This window comes from Saccopteryx leptura, chromosome 8 (genome assembly GCF_036850995.1).
Source record: "Saccopteryx leptura isolate mSacLep1 chromosome 8, mSacLep1_pri_phased_curated, whole genome shotgun sequence".
Classification (NCBI taxonomy): domain Eukaryota; kingdom Metazoa; phylum Chordata; class Mammalia; order Chiroptera; family Emballonuridae; genus Saccopteryx; species Saccopteryx leptura.
Genome location: NC_089510.1, coordinates 69,727,607 through 69,748,650, shown reverse-complemented (window position 1 = coordinate 69,748,650; position 21,044 = coordinate 69,727,607). Strand labels below are relative to the sequence as shown.

General features: G+C 45.9%; 1 protein-coding gene across 2 annotated transcripts in view; it reads right to left on the bottom strand.

The window, feature by feature from the left end:
* The window catches only part of ABCC5 (ATP binding cassette subfamily C member 5), a 92,385-nt gene that overhangs the window by 9,339 nt on the left and 62,002 nt on the right, over window positions 1-21,044 (bottom strand). For both annotated transcript variants that reach the window (XM_066347867.1, XM_066347870.1), the window contains exons 21-26: window positions 19,653-19,806; window positions 19,437-19,565; window positions 15,748-15,934; window positions 14,334-14,423; window positions 11,979-12,168; window positions 5,624-5,783 (exon numbers count right to left, since the gene is read on the bottom strand). In XM_066347867.1, the coding sequence (XP_066203964.1) occupies window positions 5,624-5,783; window positions 11,979-12,168; window positions 14,334-14,423; window positions 15,748-15,934; window positions 19,437-19,565; window positions 19,653-19,806 (910 nt within the window). The remainder of the gene's footprint in view (window positions 1-5,623; window positions 5,784-11,978; window positions 12,169-14,333; window positions 14,424-15,747; window positions 15,935-19,436; window positions 19,566-19,652; window positions 19,807-21,044) is intronic.

Genomic DNA, 21,044 nt, shown 5'->3' with positions numbered 1-21,044 from the left:
CAGGAATGGAGAGAGATGAGAAGCATCAATCATCAGTTTTTCGTTGTGACACTTTAGTTGTTCATTGATTGCTTTCTCATACATGCCTTGACCTTGGGGCCTTCAGCAGACTGAGTAACCCCTTGCTCGAGCCAGCAACCTTGGGTCCAAGCTGGTGAGCTTTGCTCAAACCAGATGAGCCCGCGCTTAAGCTGGCGACCTCAGGGTCTTGAACCTGGGTCCTCCACATCCCAGTCCGACGCTCCATCCACTGCGCCACTGCCCAGTCAGGCTGGTTCCAATGTTTGATGGTTTTCTGACTCATAGTCAATGCATTTACCAAGTGACACAATAATCCCAGGATCTTGAATACCAGCATCTGAAATAATTCTGATAAAGTCCTATCAGTGAAAGGTCTGGATGGAGAAGACTGATCTATGTATACAGGCATGTCATCTAGGAAGAGCCCTCGTAACTAAAGAAGAAGATCTATTTGTTGATAACTTAAAATTATGAAATTGTCTGTTTTAAAAACAAATCCTTACCAGTTCCACAGGGACTAGGATTGACCAAAAAAAAAAAAAAAGAAAGAGAGAGAGAGACAGAGAGAGAAAAGGAAAAGGGAACCACCTAAAGCAACAGAGTAACTCGAGATGACAAGAGATCTTGAGATTCTAAGAGCCTGTTGCAAATCTGGAGTACCCTCCAACCCACCTAGAGTGACAGACGCTTGTCTGAAGGCATTTGGGCCCAGAATGAACCAAAACAGAGTAAGTCACTTGTGGCTTCAGTCACCGTTGTGATTGTGAGCTGAGAGCTAGTCCTCAAGAGTAAAAGAAATGAATGGGCAGATCAACAAGGGAGAGAGCATCTGAATAGGAAGAAATGAGAACACTGCTTTTTGCTAATGAAGGGAAGCCAGGCAGAGATGCAGGTGATGAGAGGAGGCTGAGACTCAGACAGACTAGTGACAGCTGTGGTCAGTGAGTCTCAGGGAGGGGCAGGTTCACCACAGCCCAGCGAGGCTGCAGACAGTCCACCAGGACGGAAAGCACTCCAGCAGGGGCTGGTTAGGGCAGAGGCAAGAGACAGACTAGTGACAGCTGTGGTCAGTGAGTCTCAGGGAGGGGCAGTTCACCACAGCCAAGCGAGGCTGCAGACAGTCCACCAGGACGGAAAGCACTCCAGGCAGAGATGCAGGTGATGAGAGGAGGCTGAGACTTAGAGACAGACTAGTGACAGCTGTGGTCAGTGAGTCTCAGGGAGGGGCAGTTCACCACAGCCAAGCGAGGCTGCAGACAGTCCACCAGGACGGAAAGCACTCCAGCAGGGGCTGCTTAGGGCAGAGGCAAGAGACAGACTTCCTGAGACCAGGAAACACAGGGACCTCTGGAAAAAGAAAAGGAAAGTATTTTCAGGACCATGAAAGAGGGAGGTCAGCACAAGTGTTTAGGACAGGATAAGAAGGGACCTCTCTTCTTGGAGCCAATCTTTAGGGCAAAAGGCAGAGAAAAGGGACTGGCCACAGAAAGGCCCCAGAGCTCCAACAGAGACACCTGGATAAGGGAAGGCTGCATGCAGCTATTGAAATGGCCTGAGATTCTGGCTAATCTAGGCAGGGTATGCCCCCAAATGGACTAGTCTACGACTTCGATGGTATTTTTATGTAGAACAATTCAGACACTTCTATCTTGTGACTTTTTCTGAGTTTTGTCTGTTTGATTTGGTTTTACCTTGTTTTCTAAGAGTATTTTAAAAAAAATATGTCTTAACTGTATGCTGGTATCTCAAGGAGAAGATGTACTCACCCAGGATGCTGGTTAATGGTGTTTGATACAGTCTCCAAATTTGGAGTTTCTAAGAGGAAGCTGAGGAAACAGCTGATCTGTCCTCCCTTTGCTTTGGGAAACTCATATAGGTTTTCTACCATATTTTTCACTCCATAAGACGCACCCCCCCCCCCCCCAAATGGAGGGGGAAATGCCCGTGCGTCTTATGGAGTGAAAAATGTGGTATTTGATTAAATATTTTAACACACCATTTGGTTCAGAAAAATTTTTTTCTTATCTTCCTCCTTAAAACCCTAGGTGTGTCTTATGGTTAGGTGCGCCTTATGGAGCGAAAAATATGGTAATTTCCTAAGAAAAGCAAAAGAACTCCAAAAGCTGACTCACCTTTGGGATCTATAAGAAACCTGAGAGGACGAAGGAGGAGAGAATGTCTGGGATTTTATTTGTCCTCAGTGTCTACTGCTGACTTCAAAGGCCAAAAGTACAGATGGCGGAAATGAAACTTGTGATTTCCTAAGACTGCACAGCTGATGCCCAAAAAGCATTCTGAGCTCAGTAACTAAAAACTCAGGGCGTGAGCACACCAACAACTCAGCTTGCTCATCAAGAGGCAACACGTCTCTGTGGCTGATGACAAGTGGCCCCAACTCCCAGTAAAGCTGTGCTTCGTGATGTCCTGCAGACAGCAGCGCACGTCGGCGGGCCGTGCATTGCCACAACCTCCAGGAGCCCGACTCAGACGCACAGGAAGTACTGTAAAACTGTGCAATGAACACTGAGGCATAGTCAAGGAAGTCTAAAAGGGAGCATGTCTTATTATAACTCTTGACCAAATGATAATTAAAAAATTAAGAAAAATATGGTTTTGTCCTAAGCCAAAAATTTTAAGGCCAGTTTCATTCTCAAAGGTGTTCCTGTGGCATCTAAAAGTAGAGAGAGCTAGAGGAAGGAAGAGCAGCCTTGGCAATACCTCTCAATTTCTTTAAAATCCCTTTAAAAATATATATATATTTTAATTGATTTGAGAAAGAGAGGAAGGAGAGAGAGAAGAATAGAAAGAGAGAGAAATATCTATTTGTTGTTCTACTTACTTATGCATTCATTGATTGGTTCTTGTATGTTCCCTGATGGGGGATCGAACCTGCAACCTTGGTGTATCAGGACAATGCTCTAACCAACTGAGTTACCCAGCCAGGGATCAATTTCTTAATTTTTTTTTTTGTATTATTCTGAAGTGAGAAGCCTGGAGGCAGAGAGACAGACTCCTGCATATGCCAACTAGGATCCACCCGGCATGCCCACTAGGGAGTTGCTCCGTTGCAACTAGAGCCATTCTAGCACCTGAGACAGAGGCCATGTAGCCATCTTCAGTGCCCGGGCCAACTTTGCTCCAATGAAGCCTTGGCTGCGGGAACGGAAGAAAGAGATAGAGAGAAAGGAGAGGGGGAAGGGTGGAGAAGCAGATGGATGCTTCTCCTGTATGCCCTGTCCAGGAATCGAACCCGGGACATCCACACGCCAGCCAACACTCTACCGCTAAGCCAATCAGCCAGGGCCATCAATTTCTTAATTTTAGATCTGAATGTTTAATAAATTCTAGTTCTCTTCTTACACTGCTTATTTGACCTTTATATCTCAATACCCAAAGGGAATGACTTATTTATCATCAACAAATCCAGTCTATGCTGTCCAAATTCATTAGTGCTTTAGTGACAAGCCAAAATAAACACAACCAAGAATGCTGACCCTATATGAAAGTAGGTGAGAATTCAGTTTATCTACCAAATCTCCCTGAATGAGTGAGTTTAAATGCCATTTCCAAAGAAAATGGGTGGGGCAGAAGAACTGTTTTTTGTTTTTGTTTTTGTTTTTAAGTGACAGGAGGGGAGATAGAGGACAGACTCCTGCATATGCCCCAACCAGGGACCACCCAGCAAACCCTGCCTGGGGCCAATGCTCTAATGAGCTATCCTCAGTGCCCAGGGCCAATGCTCAGACCAACTGAGCTATCCTCAGTGCCTGGGGCCTACACTTGAACCAACTGAGCCACTGCTATGAGAAGGGAAGAGAAAGAAGGGGGAGAGAAAGGGGAAGAGAAGTAAATCGTAGCTTCTCCTGTGTACCTTGACCGGGATTGAACCTGGGACTTCCACATGCTGGGCTGATGCTCCATCCACTGAACAAATCAGCCAGGGCCAAAAGTGGTTTGGTTTGGTTTTAGAGTAAGAGAGAGAGAAAAAGAGAGGGACAGACAGACAGGAAGGGAGAGAGATGAGAAGCATCAATTCTTCCTTGCAGCACCTTAGTTACTCACTGATTGCTTTCTCACATGTGCCTTGATGAGGGAGGGGGTGCTCCAGCAGAGCAAATGACCTCTTGCTCAAGTCAGTGACCTTGGACTCAAGCCAGTGACCATGGACTTTAAGGCAGTGATCTTTGGGCCCAAGCCAGTGACCATGGGGTCATGTCTATGATGCCACACTCAAGCCGGAGACCCCAGAATTTCAAACCTGGGTCCTTAGCATCCAGGCCAACTTTCTATCCACTGTGCCACCGCCTGGTCAGGCAAAACTGGTTTTTAAGACAAGTGCAAACACTGTCTGTGGTTATTTGAAACATAATTAGTATGTGTTGTTTTTTTGAAACTGCTATAAATTAAAGAGGAAATGGTAATATTATTTTCAGAGTGGTTTGAAAAGAATTCCTATCTAGGTCAACTATAGAGTTAAAACTTTTTATTTCGAAAGAGAAGCAACTTGAGTAAGAATAAACAAGAATTATGGAAAAACATTGTTTTTAGGAGGCAAAAGCTTCAAACTAAAGGTAGGATAGTATAAGAAAAGAAAATGGGATTCAATATATTTCCTTCTTAGTTACTATTTTAATAGGCTAAGAATTTTATCTTTGGCATGTAGGAAAATTTCAGAGAGAGAGGCATCATTCCAGAGTAGTAAAGGTGGGAAAATGAAGAACATGAGTAGTAATGATCCCTGAAAACCATCATTAAATTGCAACTTTGAGCCTGACCAAGTGGTGGCGCAGTGGATAGAGCGTTGAACTGGGATGCCCAGGACCCAGGTTCGAGACTCCGAGGTTGCCAGCTTGAGCGCAGGCTCATCTGGCTTGAGCAAAATAAAAAATGCTCACCAGCTTAAGACTCAAGGTCGCTGGCTCAAGCAGGGGGTTGCTTGGTCTGCTGAAGGCCCGCAGTCGAGGCACATATGAGAAAGCAATCAATGAACAACTAAGGTATTGAAACGAAAAACTGATGATTGATGCTTCTCATCTCTCTTCGTTCCTGTCTGTCTGTCCCTATCTATCCCTCTCTGACTCTCTCTCTCTGTCCCTGTAAAGAAAAAAAATAAATAAATAAACTTACTTAAAAAAAAAAGAATTGCAACTTTGAGGGTCCCAGGTGAGAGAACAGCATGGAGGATGGAGGATGATGGCGATGAGGCTGAGAATGCTGCCACCATTTACTGAATGCTCATCATGTGCTAGGCTCTGTGCTGGTATAATCTGTGCAAATGTATTCATCTTCATAACAGGTGTTAATAATGTCCCCATTTTATGGATGAGGATAATATTATGAGGAAACAAGTTTCGGAATGGAGATCTGAGCCCACATCTCTCTGATGTCCACATCACATGTTGCAGGGTCTGAGTCTCGTCTCATCCACGAGGAGTGCTGTCCAAGGGTGCTGTCCCATACCTCTGCCATGGGAAGCATGTAGTCAAGTGGGAAAAGCTCTAGGCTGGAGGCCACTAGGGCTCAGTCCTAGATGGAGGCTCCACCATGCCCACCCACCTGGCCTGGAAATGAGGCACAATGCAGACAGACGTCAGGTCCTCACCTGACGGTGCCACTGAACAGCACTGGCTCCTGAGGAATGATGGAGAGTTTGCTCCGGAGGTCTGCAAGGCCGATGTCACTGATCCTCACTCCATCGATCTTGATGCAGCCTCCAGATAACTCCACCAGGCGGAAGAGGGCCATCCCCAGCGTGGACTTCCCTGACGAGCCAGAGACATGCAAAAATGTAGCTCGTCAGCAACTTACAAAACCTGTTGATTATCAGGGCAAGATCACTTAATTTTCTATTTCTATACAATCATTATTTCAAAAGATTAACTCAGATAATGTATAAAATGATAGCCAGAAACAGAAAAATAAAAGCACAAAACAAAACAAAAAAGGAGTTTTCCTGAGCTACCGAGCATAGACATGTCATCACACAGCTTCAGCCTGAGAAGGAATGGGAAAGGCCGTTACATTCTCATGAGAGCAAAATGGGAAAACGCCTTCTTTTCATCTTAGGAACAGGTAAACAGTGTTTAATGTTTCTTAGGCAGAATGACAAGAACAGGTCTTACGGCAAGGAGCCGGGGCTAACCAGAGGACAAGATGTCTTCTCTCTCTTCTGTCCCCTTAACATTGCTGAGAGAGAAACAAGACAAGGCCTTGAATCGCCACAGCAACAGCTGGGGAATGGAAGAAGTTCTGGGGCAAACACACAAAGGAAGGAGGCTTTGGACTCACTACATGAATGGCTACACGTGACTTTGCCAGGACAGGGAACTGTGGCAGAAAAGCAGGTTCGGGGATAAACAATCAGTTCGGTATCACAGTGATAAGCAGAACAGCTTTTCTATTTAATTTTTTTTATGCTTATTTTATTGATTTTTGAGGGGGGGGCATCGATCTGTTCCTGTATGCTCCCTGACCCGAGATCAAACCAGCAACCTCTGTGCTTCTGGACAATGTTCTAATCAACAGAGTTATCCGGCCAGGACACAGAACAGCTTTTCTTAACTGATCCTCATTTTAAGTTATGTAAGTAATTCAATCTCTCATAATCACTACTGTTATTTTGACACATTTCCTTTTAGCCTTTTTCTCAGAGTTGACATTATATGTACTATCAATAACATCATAATCACAGTTTTCTACTTAACATTACGTAACAAGCATTCAATTCTATGATTAACTTTTCAAGATAAGGTTTTGGTGGCGGCAATAGAGTGCATCATGTAGATGTACTCTTACTTATCCAGTCTCTAGTGCTGGACATGTAATTTTCTAACACTCCCTGTATTAAGGTTATGGCATATGTCAGTGCTCAAACTTTGCTCCTACCTAAAATGATTCCCTTGGGACAGATTCTCAGAATGGAAACTACTATGTCAAAATGTATAAACATTTAAAAAGCTCTTAATTAGTGTCCCGCTCCCACTCCCCCCCAAAAAAAGTTTTGACATAGTGCTATCTACATTCCTGCAACTCAGACCCATAGTTTAGATGAAAAACTACAGGATTTTAGCTTTTAGACCACATTTCCTTGGCTGCCTACCCTTCTCCTGTCTCCATATTCTGAAAGACCTCTCACAAAAGCCTCATGACTTCATCTGCTCAGTGGTCACTGAGGGTACAAACATCCTGCCTTGCCAGGGTCTGTAGCCACATCCCCACTGTCAATATTTGTCCCCTGGGCAGGCCACTGTTAAATGACCTAATGGGAACCTGGAGAAACACCCACCTTCCTGAGGCAGGACTCCTTATATCTACCTACCAGAAATGAGTTGGGAACCCCAAGGCCATGCAGCAGGACAGTTCTTAATAAGGCCTTCTCCTAATCGTGACTGGCTTTATTCAGGATTGGGAGGTCAGGTTAGTGGCCCCTGACCTAGATGAAAGGAAGGGCAGGGTGATTCTCCTCAGTGCCGAAGCAGTGGTTTAAGATCTAACCAGGGGTCCCAAACTTTTTACACAGGGGGCCAGTTCACTGTCCCTCAGACCGTTGGAGGGCCGCCACATACAGTGCTCCTCTCACTGACACCAATGAAAGAGGTGCCCTTTCCAGAAGTGCGGCGGGGGCCGGATAAACGGCCTCAGGGGGCCGCATGCGGTCTGCAGGCCATAGTTTGGGGACCCCTGATTCTAAAGCTAAGAAATGGTGCTCAAATAAACAAATAAGTTAAGTTGCTCCACCTTAACAAACAATGCCTAAGTTTGGAACTCCTGGACTAGAAGACTACAGTTCTCTGAATCTCTGATGGAAAGTGTGAGGTTGGTTGGCAATGGGGGAAGGTCACGTGAGGAACCAGACCGGGAACTTTGGCTGGAACCGCCCACACCCATGCACGCCAAAAGAAACTTCCCAGGAGCCCTTTGAAAAAGAGCGACTGTGTCAGCCAATGAAATTTCACCACGTCGTATCAACTCGACCCCTCCCCAACGATCCTATAAATTACCCCCACATGGGAGCATCCGTGAGACTTCTCTGGCCCCTGTCCCCTGGACCAGAGAACATTGTCTGGGAAGCGCTCTGAATAAAGCTTTTATTATTCCACACTTCGTGGGCTATGCCCTTCCTTCTTCCTCGGTGGGGAAAATACCTTACATTTGGTGCTGAAACCCAGGAGGGGTTTGAAGTCCACAAGGACCGCTCCTCTCCTTTCCCTTCCTAGGAAGAACCAGGATCTCCGACCTCCCACCCACTTCAGCACATGGTGCAGTAAGTCCCCTGCCTCCAGCCTCCTCTCAGTTCTTTCCACCGAGACTCCCTGTCCGTAATCGCAACTGCATCAGGGATCTCTTATCCATTCCGAGTTCGTGTGTGCCCGTGGAGACGTCCTGGACACATCCACTCTACCTAACTGTCCAGTGGCCAGAGCGTGAGTTGCGGGACACCAATTCTCATCTCTGATCACTCTGAGAACTGAGGGCGGCCATGGGAGGCACAGGAATCTAAACCTGATCCAAAAACACTACTGGAGTGACTTAGCTGAAATCTCTCCCTCCCTAAAGAAGAAACTGTTCTTCTCCACTGTGGCCAGGCCACAGAACCCACTGGATAATCGAACCAGGTGGTCTCCTGAAGAGACTTTCGATTTTTTTTTTTTAATTTTTTTTTAATCTTAAGGTTTATTTATTTGATTTTTTATTTATTCATTTTTTTAGAGAGGAGAGGGAGAGACAGAGAGAGAGAGAGGAGAGACAGAGAGAGAGAAGGGGGGAGGAGCTGGAAGCATCAACTCCCATATGTGCCTTGACCAGGCAAGCCCAGGGTTTTGAACCAGCGACCTCAGCATTTCCAGGTCGATGCTTTATCCCACTGCGCCACCACAGGTCAGGCCGAGACTTTCGATTTTAACACCCTCACCAATTTAACTATTGCCAAAGAACTGGGAACTGGTTGGAGATCCCTTACATTCATGGCTTCTAGTATTTGTGCTCCTGTCCTAATCTCTGTGCCGCCTGTTCTACAGCACAAGCCCTTTTTGGCCAGAGAAACCTCACCTAAACCCTCCACTTCTGATCTTTCCTCCTTCGCCCGACCCCCAACTCTCTTCCTCTCCTGCATGGCTCCCTCCATCCTATCAGGCTCCTCCTCTCCCTTCGCCAGATCCTGTTTCTCATTCACCTGCAAATACCAGTCCTTCTTTCTCCTCCCCTGCCGGCCAGGGGCCCCTCCCTTCTCCACTGTGTTCTTAAGCCCCTCGTCTGTCAGACCTTCCACCAGCCATTGGCCCTCACACCACGGTCCAACCCCAGGAAGTTCTGGCCCTGTCCTGCCTCTTGCTCCAGCGTTTCCAGCTGGATCTAGGTGCCAGGCTCCCCAGGAGCCCCCCTCCTCTTATTCTCAACCCCCAAACCCCATCTGAGACCTGGTGAACATGGCATTTAAAGTTTTTTTTTAGTAGAAACAGGCCAAGGCTGTTCGCCAGGCCTGCATGCAGCAAAAGGTAACTCTCCAAACCCAGGCTCTTGTGGCAGCCCTGAGGCTGGCAGAGCAACAGCGGAAGGGCACAGGAGGTGCCCGACCCAAGTCCGGGCCGAAATGTAGCAAGGAGGGTCAATGGGCCCAGCAGTGCCCCTGCCCAAGGCTGCCCACCAAGCCCTGCCCTGACTGCAAGCAGCCCAGTCACTGGCGGAGCGATTGCCCCTTTTGGGCAACAGAATCGTCCTCAGCGTCTCTACGTGGAGGACAAGCCACCCAAATGGGAGGCGAAGCCAGCCAGGAGGGCTCACCACTTGAACCCCTAGGTCTCATGGACGACTGACACAGCCCAGACTCGAAGACCCCCATCACCATCACCGAGCCCTGGGTAATGCTACAGAAGTGGCTTGCCCCATACAGGACTGCTGGCAGTCGGAAACACTGGGCCCTACCCATCTCCAGCTCACTAAAAAGACTGCATCCGTGAAGTTTCTCGAGTCATGGTCAAACAGATACTCCTACACCCATATATGCGACTCCCCTCAGAACCACCACCTTCCAACTTCCCTTCCCGATGACGCCCCTAACCAGCAGGAAGGAGCCAGACGAATAGCAGCGCCCCTATCTAACATAAAAGGTCGGAATGTGAGGTCGGTTGGCAATGGGGGAAAGTAACGTGAAGAACCAGACCTGGGAACTTTGGCTGGAACCGCCCACACCCATGTGCGCCAAAAGAAACTTCCCAGGAGCCCTTTGAAAAAGAGTGACCGTCTGTCAGCCAATGAAATTTCACCACATCATATCAACTCGACCCCCCAACGACCCTATAAATTACCCCCACACGGAAGCATCCGTGCAACTTCTCTGGCCCCTGTCCCCTGGACCAGAGAACATCGTCCAGGAAGCGCTCTGAATAAAGCTTTTATTATTCCACACTTCGTGGCTATGCCCTTCCTTCTTCCTCGGTGGGGAAAATACCTTACAGAAAGTGCTGGTAAAAAATGCAACAAAGTCCTCACAACCATAGCAGGGCCAGGCTCTCTGAGCCCTGGAAGAAGCTGATTAGGATTAGGGTTTAGTCCTTATAAGTCAGGCTATTCATAGTTATTTTATTTTTCTTGTTTATTTCTCTTCAGTCACTACTTCTGGTTTAATAAAATCTTGGTGAAAATTTTGGTCTGTTTTATTTATGTGAAAGGAAAACCATGGGATGGGAAGGGACCCCAGTCAGAGCTTCCGGGAGAGTAGGGTACCCCTGGGAGCCAGTGCAGTAGCGGCAGCTCAAGGGACAGAGCAGAACCTGGGAGACAGCCCCCTCCTTGGCTGAGCGTTGTCTTGCCAGTGCAAAATACCTAGAGGCAGCACCTTGTTTTGACATGAAATAATTCCTTCAAACAGGGAGTAGGAAATGACTTTCCTTTTTTCCTGGCAGGTTCTTTCAAGTAAATTGGCCAGAAAAGATGTGAGCCTTTTTTTTTTTTTTTATTTTTTTTTATGGCAAGAAAAAATAAGCTAGAAGAGTTTTGATGAAAAGGAAGCATTAGGTCCAGAAAGCCAATGAGAACTGACCCAGGGAGACCTCTTATACAAGGGTAAACAGGGCAAAAGGAGGTAAGAGTCTGTGAAATGTTATTAAGGAAGGAAAAAGGGAAAGAAAGAAATTGGTGAAGTCTTGAGCCTAGAAACCTAATGGGAATATATAATACACTTCTAAGAATAAGGGTGCAGTAAATGCCTAAAACAAAGGCCAATTCTCTAGTTCTTTGCAACTGATGTCAAATCAAGAAAACCATTTCTGTCTCCAAAGGCACCTAGTTTCCTTATTCAGAGCTGCATTAGCCTCCGATGAACATGAGGCGACCCCGGAATAGGTCACAGAGACCCGAAAGACTTCGAATTTCCTATAGAAAGAAGGATGTTCACTGCAGTGCTCCTCAGAACAGTGAACCACCAACAGCCGCACTAACGCCTACAACTGGAGCTTGTTAAGTATAAATTATGGTGATTCACAAAATAGAACTTCTTATGCTGCATAAAAATCATGTCAGAGAATATTAACTGACATGAAGAATATTTGGAGGTTTTAAAAGCAGGCCATAAAACAGTGTGTGTAAAATGACCTCATTTTTGTAAACTTATTTGTTGACAGAAAATGCCTGGGAGATACCCACTAAAATTTCAACTGTAATTGTCTCCACATAGTGGAGTGATGGCTGCTTTTCCCCTTTGTAATTTGCAACACGTTCCGCGTGTCCTGCAGTGAGAATGTGCACTTTCATGATTAGAAAAAGCACTAAATGTTAGAAAAGCTGGGTTGAAAATACTCCTAGAAAAGTGGTTTAGTGAGACCTGAGACATGAATCACTCATCTACAGGGGACCTGGTTGAAGGGATTAGAGTGACAGTCAACAAGCAGTCAATCATAGGCCCCAAACTTAACTCCGACAGGTTCAAATGGTTCTCCAGAGGAGCCTTGGAGTGTCCTTACCTGATCCCGTCCGCCCCACGATGCCGATCTTCTCCTTAGGTTTGATGGTGAAGGACACTTTCTTCAGGACCAGAGGCAGATTTTCCTGGTATCTCATCTCCGCATTCTCAAAGGTTACCTCTCCTTCCTGGGGCCAGTCAGGGGAGGGAGCCTTGTTTTTAATTCTGGCAGGAGCTTCCAAAGAGAGTGTCTAGGGAGACAGAAGCGGATGGTTCAGACTGACCGCAGATTCTGGGGTTTTCCATAGAAAAGTGAAACCAGAACCACCACAGCCCTGGCCCCTTGCTGTGAAAGTGTTCCTTGGCAGTAAGTGCTCAGCTAGAGACAGAGTACAGTGGCTGCTAAGCCCACGGTGGCTCGCTAATGAGCAGCAGCTGGGGCAGGCAGCGACTTCCACACTGCCTTCCGTCTTAAGAAATTCTCCCACAAGGGCAGGGGTCCCCAAACTTTTTACACTGGTGGCCAGTTCACTGTCCCTCAGACTGTTGGAGGGCTGCCACATACAGTGCTCCTCTCACTGACCACCAATGAAAGAGGTGCCCCTTCCGGAAGTGCGGTGGGGGCCGGATAAATGGCCTCAGGGGGCCGCATGCGGCCCGTGGGCTGTAGTTTGGGGACACCTGCGACAAGGGTCTTGGAGGCCAAGGTGGGGGGGGGGGGTGAGGCCTTCTACTCCTCTTCAACCCAGTAGTTTTTATTGGAATTCTTTGAAAATATTCCACTCAAAACAGGATTCCACTATTTGAAAACCACTGGCCTAAACCCAAAGAGAGGTAACAACATTTACTGAACACTTAACCAGATCCTGGCATTCCGGTGCATCTTGGTGAACCCAGGAGACAGACTCTAATCCCGATTCTGCACTCACAGCTCTGTGAACGGGTGTATCCCGTCTCCACTCTAGGTTTTAGTTCCTCATCCACAAACTGTGGGGACTGGATTTGATCATCTTAGATATCCATTAAAGCTTCAAAATTCTGGGTTTAATAATAAGAGCTTGTAATTTTTGTTCTCAACAGTCAAATCTCACAATGTTTTAAAAGTTTTGGTGTCTATCAAAAAAATAAAAAATAAAAAAACTTTATGGGGCTTAAAGCATTAAAGGGAAGTAAGAGCCAAAGGCTATAGCGCTCTGGGAAGTGTAAAACTCCAAGCTGGAAGGGCTCTGTGCCGGGACAAGCATCCAGGTTGGAACAGGCAGTGGGAGCCAGTCCTCAGAAATATGACTGGTTTGTGCTTGGGTCACTGTGTACCATGGCTGACTACCCATCCCGACCTCTCCACTCAGAGGCGCTGACCAACAGTGAAATTAAAGCAAACTCTACCCACTCATATACACATGCATGTCTCGTCCACAGACCAGCACACTGGGCAAAGAAAGCTGACAAAGAACATAAGGAACAGCTATTAGCAGACATAGTAGATTGCTCTATGCCATCCTTTCTCAGAATAATCTTTTCTAAGTTTGAGAAATACCCTATGACTAATGAGGTTCATGGTCAAAACAAGTCAGGGAAGCATGCCTCTGCTAGAAAACAGTTTACATAATATACAAGTTCCCAAGAAAAAGGGTAGTTTTTCAAAATTAGGCTCATAAGTCAACTACTTAGAACTTGGAATGTACTCCTCCCACGTAAACAATGATATAAACGCTGATGCAGTCCGTGGGCAGTTCACAAGATAGGTAACTCCTGAGAACGAAGTTCAATTTGAGAACATTAACTACTCATCACTCTGCTTCTCTCTAGAGAAAATTGCTTTCAGAGCTCCAACAAGGACATTAGCAAGACGCTGCCCCGTGGCAAGATTGCAGGGTTACTAAGGGGAGGTGGGAAGAGCTAGGTAATCTCAGTAGCAACTAAATTGACTGTTTTTTTCAACTATGAATGCAGTTTAGAATTAGCTATGGAGGTTTTAAAGCATCTGAAGCCAGGCTCCCTGCCTCAGGATCATCTCCAGAAAGAGGCCCTTGCTTGTCTTTGCCTAAAGCACCATAGGGGGTCCTAAAGGCCATGTCTGGTTAAGAACAAGTGAGCCAGGCTGAGATTTAAATCAATACATGGTTTTACACGATGTATGAGAAAATGTTTCATTCGTTAGCTGAACTGAACTCACAAGGTTTGCGGCATTTTGGAAATTAGCTGATGAACGTTAAGTTCTCAATGACACAATTCACAAATATATTTGGAAACTCATGCTAATTCCCTTTTCTGTTCCAGGTACACTGGAGGGATTGCTGGTCCTCTCCTGTGGGAGAAGACACGCCTCCTCCTTGCGCATCTACCTGAGGCAGAAAAAGGGTAAAATGACCCTCTGAAGTGTCAGATCGCAGTACAAGGCCTGCTGCAGTCTGACCTTGATGTAGTGGTTGATCCTTTCCACTGAGGTGAAGCGAGCTTCTGTCTCGGATGCCAGTCTGACAGTAAACTGGAACAGCCCCGTTAACTGATCATGGAAAGCAAAAATCCAAGAGAGAGTTCATTATCAATATATGCTAGGCCAACACCAGAAAATTCCTTCATCTAGGGGACCACAACTCAATCACAAAAACCAACGGGGCACATACAACAGTTGGTTTTAGGAACCAAGTTGTTCTCTAAACATTTAAGACAATCCCTATCACCCCCTAATCATCTGTAATTCACCGTGAATGCAGGTGGCATCGTGGTACTGCTGGCACTAACTTTCCTGTACCCAAAGGCTTTCCATCATCTTTACATGCCTAGGAACACGTATCTGTCGTGTCATACGTGTACCTGCACCTGCTGTGGCAGTCACAGCAGATGGAGATACATGTCGACCTGCAAGCAGCTAGTGGGAGTGCTGCCAGGAAAGTCCACTCAGCAACAGGCCCTGCAGAAGTGCTCGCAGGACACCTGTGCGCTTCTGTTACTGCCCACCCACTAATCGGGTAAGTGCACCACGTGCACACACACTTTTGGGAATCTGTGAAGATGTGTATCTCTTCTCAGGTTTCCGTTGGCTACTTCTTTATCTTTCCACTATGGAAAAATGTCAAACATACAAGAGGAGAGAGGACAGTATAATAATTCCTACGTAACAATCATCCATCTTAGAAAATTGTCAACTCACAGATAGTATTGTTTCATTTATACTATCCTATCTTTCTGTATTATCTGGAAGCAAATCCCATATATTCTATCATTTCATCCATAAATATTCCAGCTTATATCTCTCTAAAATACAAAGACTCTTTAAAAACACAATACCATTATTCAATACCATGATGACATAAAACATTAAGAATTCCTTAACACCTTCAAATACCTAATCAGAGCTCAAGTTCCCAATCGTTCTTTGAGCTAAAGACCTTAAACCATCCCTAGGGGCCAGAAGGTCTACATATGTAACAGTATTTGTAAAAGCAGGAGCCTGAAAATAAAATATACATGAAAGAAACATCCTCAGGGTATAGTATTTCTTAGAAGTCTATGAAGAGGCCAGAGATGACAGGAGAGGTCTACAATCAAACTATTTTCAAAAACACCTTTATGAAGAAAATAGCACCTGTTTCTCAAACACATGCAACAGCCTTAAAACCCTTTATTCCTACATACTGGTCCTACATCTCTCCCATCCTCCGGCCCCAGCCAAGACCACACGGTTACTGTCAAAGCAGTCTGTGAGGAATTCCAGGAGTCAAAGGTGAAATGGTGGCTTAGGGGAGAGGCCCCATCATGCCTCTCCCAGGCCAATATAGGAAGGGTGCAAATGAGCGAAGGTGGTGTCCCCATCCCAGGAGACTGACCTGGACGGCGTAAGAGATGGCAAGACCTGCGTATGGCGGGGGAATGTGCCCGTGCATGAGCACGATCATCAGCCCCGTGGTGGTGATCAGGGCAATGCTGATGAGGTCAAGACGCACGGCCAGCCATCGCATTGCGCACGTGAACAAGAAGAAAGGGCTTTGGTTATTATCCAGTAGCTCCTGGTACCTGTGAAGAAGGCAGAATAACTAATAGGCAAATAAAGTACCACCTGACCTTGGTCATGAATGATGTCAAAGCTCTGGTGAAATATGAATGGGGGACAAATATTTAAGTATTTCCTAGGTTCCACACATTGGAAGACATAGGGTTTTCTAGTTTTACCCTTTAAAGAAACGTATTAAGGATGTTAGAGGGCCTTGGCCAGTTGGCTCATTGGGAGTGTCAGCCTGGTGTGTGGATGTCCTGGGTTTGATTTCCAGTCAGGGCACACAGGAGAAGAGACCATCTGCTTCTCTACCTCTCCCCCTCTTGTTTCTTTCTCTCTTTCTCTTTCTCTCTCTCTCTCCTCCCCTCCTGCAGCCATGCAGCCATGGCTCAATTGGTTTGAGGGAGTTGGCCTTAGGTACTAGGAATAGCTTGGTTGTGGAGCAACCGAGCAATGCCCCAGATGGGTAGGGCATCCCCCCTTAGGGGCTTGCCAGGTGGATCCTGGTAGGGCACATGCAGGAATCTGTCTCTGCCTCACCTACTCTCACTTAAAAAAAATAAAATGTTAGAGGAAACTACTCTAACAGCATAGAGAAAGCATGGTGGAAGGAAACCAAATAAAGACCTGTGGAGGTGCAGTAGATAAAGCATCAATCTAGGACGCTGAGGTTGCCAGTTTGAAACCCCGAGCTTGCCCAGTCAATGCACATACAAGAAGCAACAAGAAGTTGATGCTTACCACTCCTCACCCTGCCTTTCTCTCTCTCTCTCTCTCTCTCCTTCTTCTTTCTCTTTCTCCTGTCTCTAAAATCAATAAAAATCTTTAAAAAAAAAACAAAACAAAAACAAAAATGTCTATGTCAGGGGTCCTTTTCTCAAAGAAAGAAAGGTTACAAAGACATACTGCAGAAACAGCCCGAGGCCAGGAAAAGGGGACACACTTTGCTCATACACCATCACTGAGCAGAATGATACCTGCTTCCCAAGGCCACGGAACAAAACCAGGCGTTAAACCACAGGAAAAAACCCCTTTGCCAATGAAGAAGGGGAGACACTGCTGTTACCAGGGGCCCTAGAGAAAAGATCAGACCCATCTGAAGGCTCAGGCGCCACATAGAATTTAGGACTACAGAGCAGGAAGTCTTTCCAGACGAATGTGTATTAAAAAAAAAGTACATTTCTTCCTCACAGTAAGACATGTGCTCTTGCCTTGGCTAGTTTGCTCAGTGGATAGAGCACTGGCCTGGCATATAGATATCCGAGGTTTGATTCCTGGTCAGTGTACACAAGAGAAGCAACCATCTGTTTCTCTTCTCCTCCCTTTCCCTTCTTGCAGCCAGTGTCTCTACTGATTCGAGTGTTGGCTGGGCACTTGATTTGTCCAAGTGTCAGTCTCAGGCACTAAAAATAGCTTGGTTGATTTAAGCATTGATCCCAGATAGGGGTTGCCAGGTGGATTCCAGTTGGGGTGTATGCAGGAGTCTATTTCCTCTCCTCTCACTTAAAAAGAAAGGTAGGTGCTCTTTAGAGAAAATTAGAAAATACAATAAAAAAGGGGAAAATGCAAAAGTCCTGTAATGTTACCAGTTAAAACCTGAGTTAATATTTGGCTGTATTTCCTTCTAGCATTTTTTTCAATGCACTTACATATACATGTATGGATACACACACGTACCAAGTCAGAATATTTTTATCTTTTCAATGAAAGTTAAGATATTTTTCTGAGTTGTTTAATCTAATCATGTTTAAGTGAAAGAAGAGTAGACAGATAGAATCCTGCATGCACCCTGACCAGGATCCATCTGGCAACCCCCATCTAGGGCCGATGCTCGAATCAACTAAGCTATCTTCAGCACCTGAGGCTGATGCTCAGACCAGCTGAGCCACTGGCTGTAGGAGGGAAGAAGGAGAGAGGGAGAGAAGAAAGGGAGGAAGCAGACTGAACCCGGGACGTCCATGTGCCAGGCCGACACTCTATCCACTGAGCCACCTAATCTTTTTACTCTAGATTTTCTTTTTAAAAATAAATTGCTTAATTTTTAGAATAGACAATATATGCACAGGACAAACTATTTAAAAAGTACAAAAGTTTAACCATGAAAAGTCAGTTTTTCTCCTGCCCATTCTCCAGCTACTCAGCGCAGCTCCCCTCTCCGGGAGCAACGACTAGTTTCTGTGTATTCTTTCAGAGATATTCTAACTGCTGTACTGACAAACACACACTGAAAAGAGAGAACAGCACACACACATCTGCACCTTGCTAACGTATCTAGAAATCATCCTGTATCAGTACCTTATCAGTGCCTCATGTTTTTTAAGGGCCACATAATATTCTACCCTATGAGAACACCATAGCTTTTAAACCAAGAGTTAAAGGACTTTAAGTTAGTTCCCATTTCCTATTAATACAACTTCCACAATGACTCTCTAGGTACATATATGTCTTATATAAACAATATTCAACAACTAAATAAAATGTCAGTCTAATATCCATGACTATCTTTTACTGTTCCAAAAAAAATAAGCAAAACTCCATCAAATATCACCATTGAGGACCAAAAGCCAACAGACACCGAGTCTGTATTTTTGTCATCTCATTTGCTCAGAAGGGAGTTCCACCAACAAGTGAATTTTAATAGAAGACAATAAAATAACTAGTCCTTTTTATTTATTATATTTATTTTTTACAGGGACAGAGAGTCAGAGAGAGGGATAGACAGGGACAGACAGACAGGAACGGAGAGAGATGAGAAGCATCAACCATCAGTTTTTTGTTGCGACACTTTAGTTGTTCATTGATTGCTTTCTCATATGTGCCTTGACCGTGGGCCTTCAGCAGACCGAGTGACTCCTTGCTCAGCGACCTTAGGTCCATGCTGGTGAGCTTTTTTTTTTGCTCAACCCAGATGAGCTCGTGCTCAAGCTGGCGATCTCGGGGTTTCGAATCTGGGTCTTCCGCATCCCAGTCTGACGCTCTATCCACTGTGCCACCGTCTGGTCAGGCACTAGTCCTTTTTAGTAATGAGCTTTAAAATCCCCTATTCTGCCCTGGCCGGTTGGCTCAGCGGTAGAGCGTTGGCCTGGCGCGCAGGGGACCCGGGTTCAATTACCGGCCAGGGCACATAGGAGAAGCGCCCATTTGTTTCTCCAGCCCCCCTCCTTCCTCTCTGTCTCTCTCTTCCCCTCCCGCAGCCAAGGCTCCATTGGAGCAAAGATGGCCCAGGCGCTGGGGATGGCTCCTTGGCCTCTGCCCCAGGCACTACAGTGGCTCTGGTCGCGGCAGAGCGAGGCCCCGGAGGGGCAGAGCATCGCCCCCTGGTGGGCAGAGCTTCGCCCCTGGTGGGCGTGCCGGGTGGATCCCGGTCGGGCGTATGCGGGAGTCTGACTGTCTCTCCCCGTTTCCAGCTTCAGAAAAATACAAAAAAAATACAAAAAAATAAAATAAAAAATAAAATCCCCTATTCTGACTAAATTCAGGGGTGCTGGCTCCCCTGCGAGCCCCTGCCACCTCAGCACCAACCTGTGTAGAAACTCCTGCCCTTTGCTGTAAGCATGGATGGTGGCAAGGCCCTGGATGCTGGATGTGATGTGAGAGAGGAAAGGTGACTGCGTGATATTGTCCAGACGCTTTAGTTCTCGAATCAGGACCCTGGAGAGAGAACAAGCTCCAGTCAGAGGGCAGACGGCACCTCCAGCTCTATCCTCTGCCCTGAAAGACACGACCCGTCCTCTTTACCTGGACACAATGTGCAGAACTGCAAAAAGGATGACGAGGGGCGCCACTGCTACCAGGAACCACGGGAAGACCCCTGCGATCATGCCAACGCAGAAGAACACGAGGATGACGTTTTGGATGAACATCTCGGCCTGGAAAGGCAGGCGCACATCAACTGGGGAGACCGAAAAGAAACAAGTGTCAGGCTGTGAGGATCCGCAAACAGGAAAGACAAAACCAAACATTTACAAAGAAAACAAGAAGAGATTTCCCAAAATCCTACCTGAAATGTTGTTTTTTCAAACGGCCTGATCAAAGAAAAATCTAGAAACCTGGTGGCTCTAATTTTTCTTGTTCCAAGAATATTTAAGTAGTCTTTCTCCCCATGCCTTCTTTTTGGCTCACTATGCTGCCCGATCCCTTAACACATTTCCTCCCTTTACAAAGTAATATATGCTGTGTACAACTTTTTTTGAGATGAAGGGGGAGAGACAGAGACAGACAGACAGGAAGGCAGAGAGATGAGAAGCATCAACTCATAGTTGCATCACTTTAGTTGTTCACTGATTGTTTCTCATATGTGCCCTGACCGGGGCTGGGGTGTGAAGTGACTCAATCCGAGCCAATGACCCCTCGCGCAAGCCAGTAATCCTCGGTCTCAAGCCAGCAACCTCGTGGTCATGTCAATGATCCCAGCGTCAAGTGGCAACCATGAGGTTTCGAACCTGTGACCTCAGCATCCCAGGTCAACACTCTATCCACTGAGCCACAACAGGTCAGGCATAAAATATTTTTAAAATAAATACATAAAAAAAGATTACACATAATCTTAATTCTGACCAAAACCAGTGAATTTCTGCTGACATGTAAGAAAATTTTCATCATGGAAAGTTTTAAACATACACACAATCAAGAGTATACAAACTTGAAAAGTTATCAATATTTTCATCTCTTTTTTGGCTATCTTTTCCCTACAGTTTTTTTGGAGGGGAGGGGTATTGGAGTATTTTCATGCAAATCCCAAAAATATTAATACCACTGATTTTTTTTTTAGTTTTTTCTCTGTGTGCGTGCGCACAGTTTGTGTATTTAGCAGAAATGGGATCCCATCATGAATCATCTGGGTACCAGTGATGGCTAAGACCTTGCTACCTGTGGCCATGGCTTTACACCGCTTATCAACATCTGAAATGAACACCTTCTACAGCGGCAGCACAGTGCAGTAAAAACATCAGCCCTGGAGTCAAAAAGATCTAGGTTCAATTCCCAGCTTTGTTATCTGATAACTCTGCAATTTTGGGCAAGTTATTTAACCTTTCTAGACATCAGCTTTCTCACATATTCAGTGGGTGACACAATCAACATTCACCTCACAGGGCTGCCGTGAGGATTAGGAGAAGGCACGCAGAACAT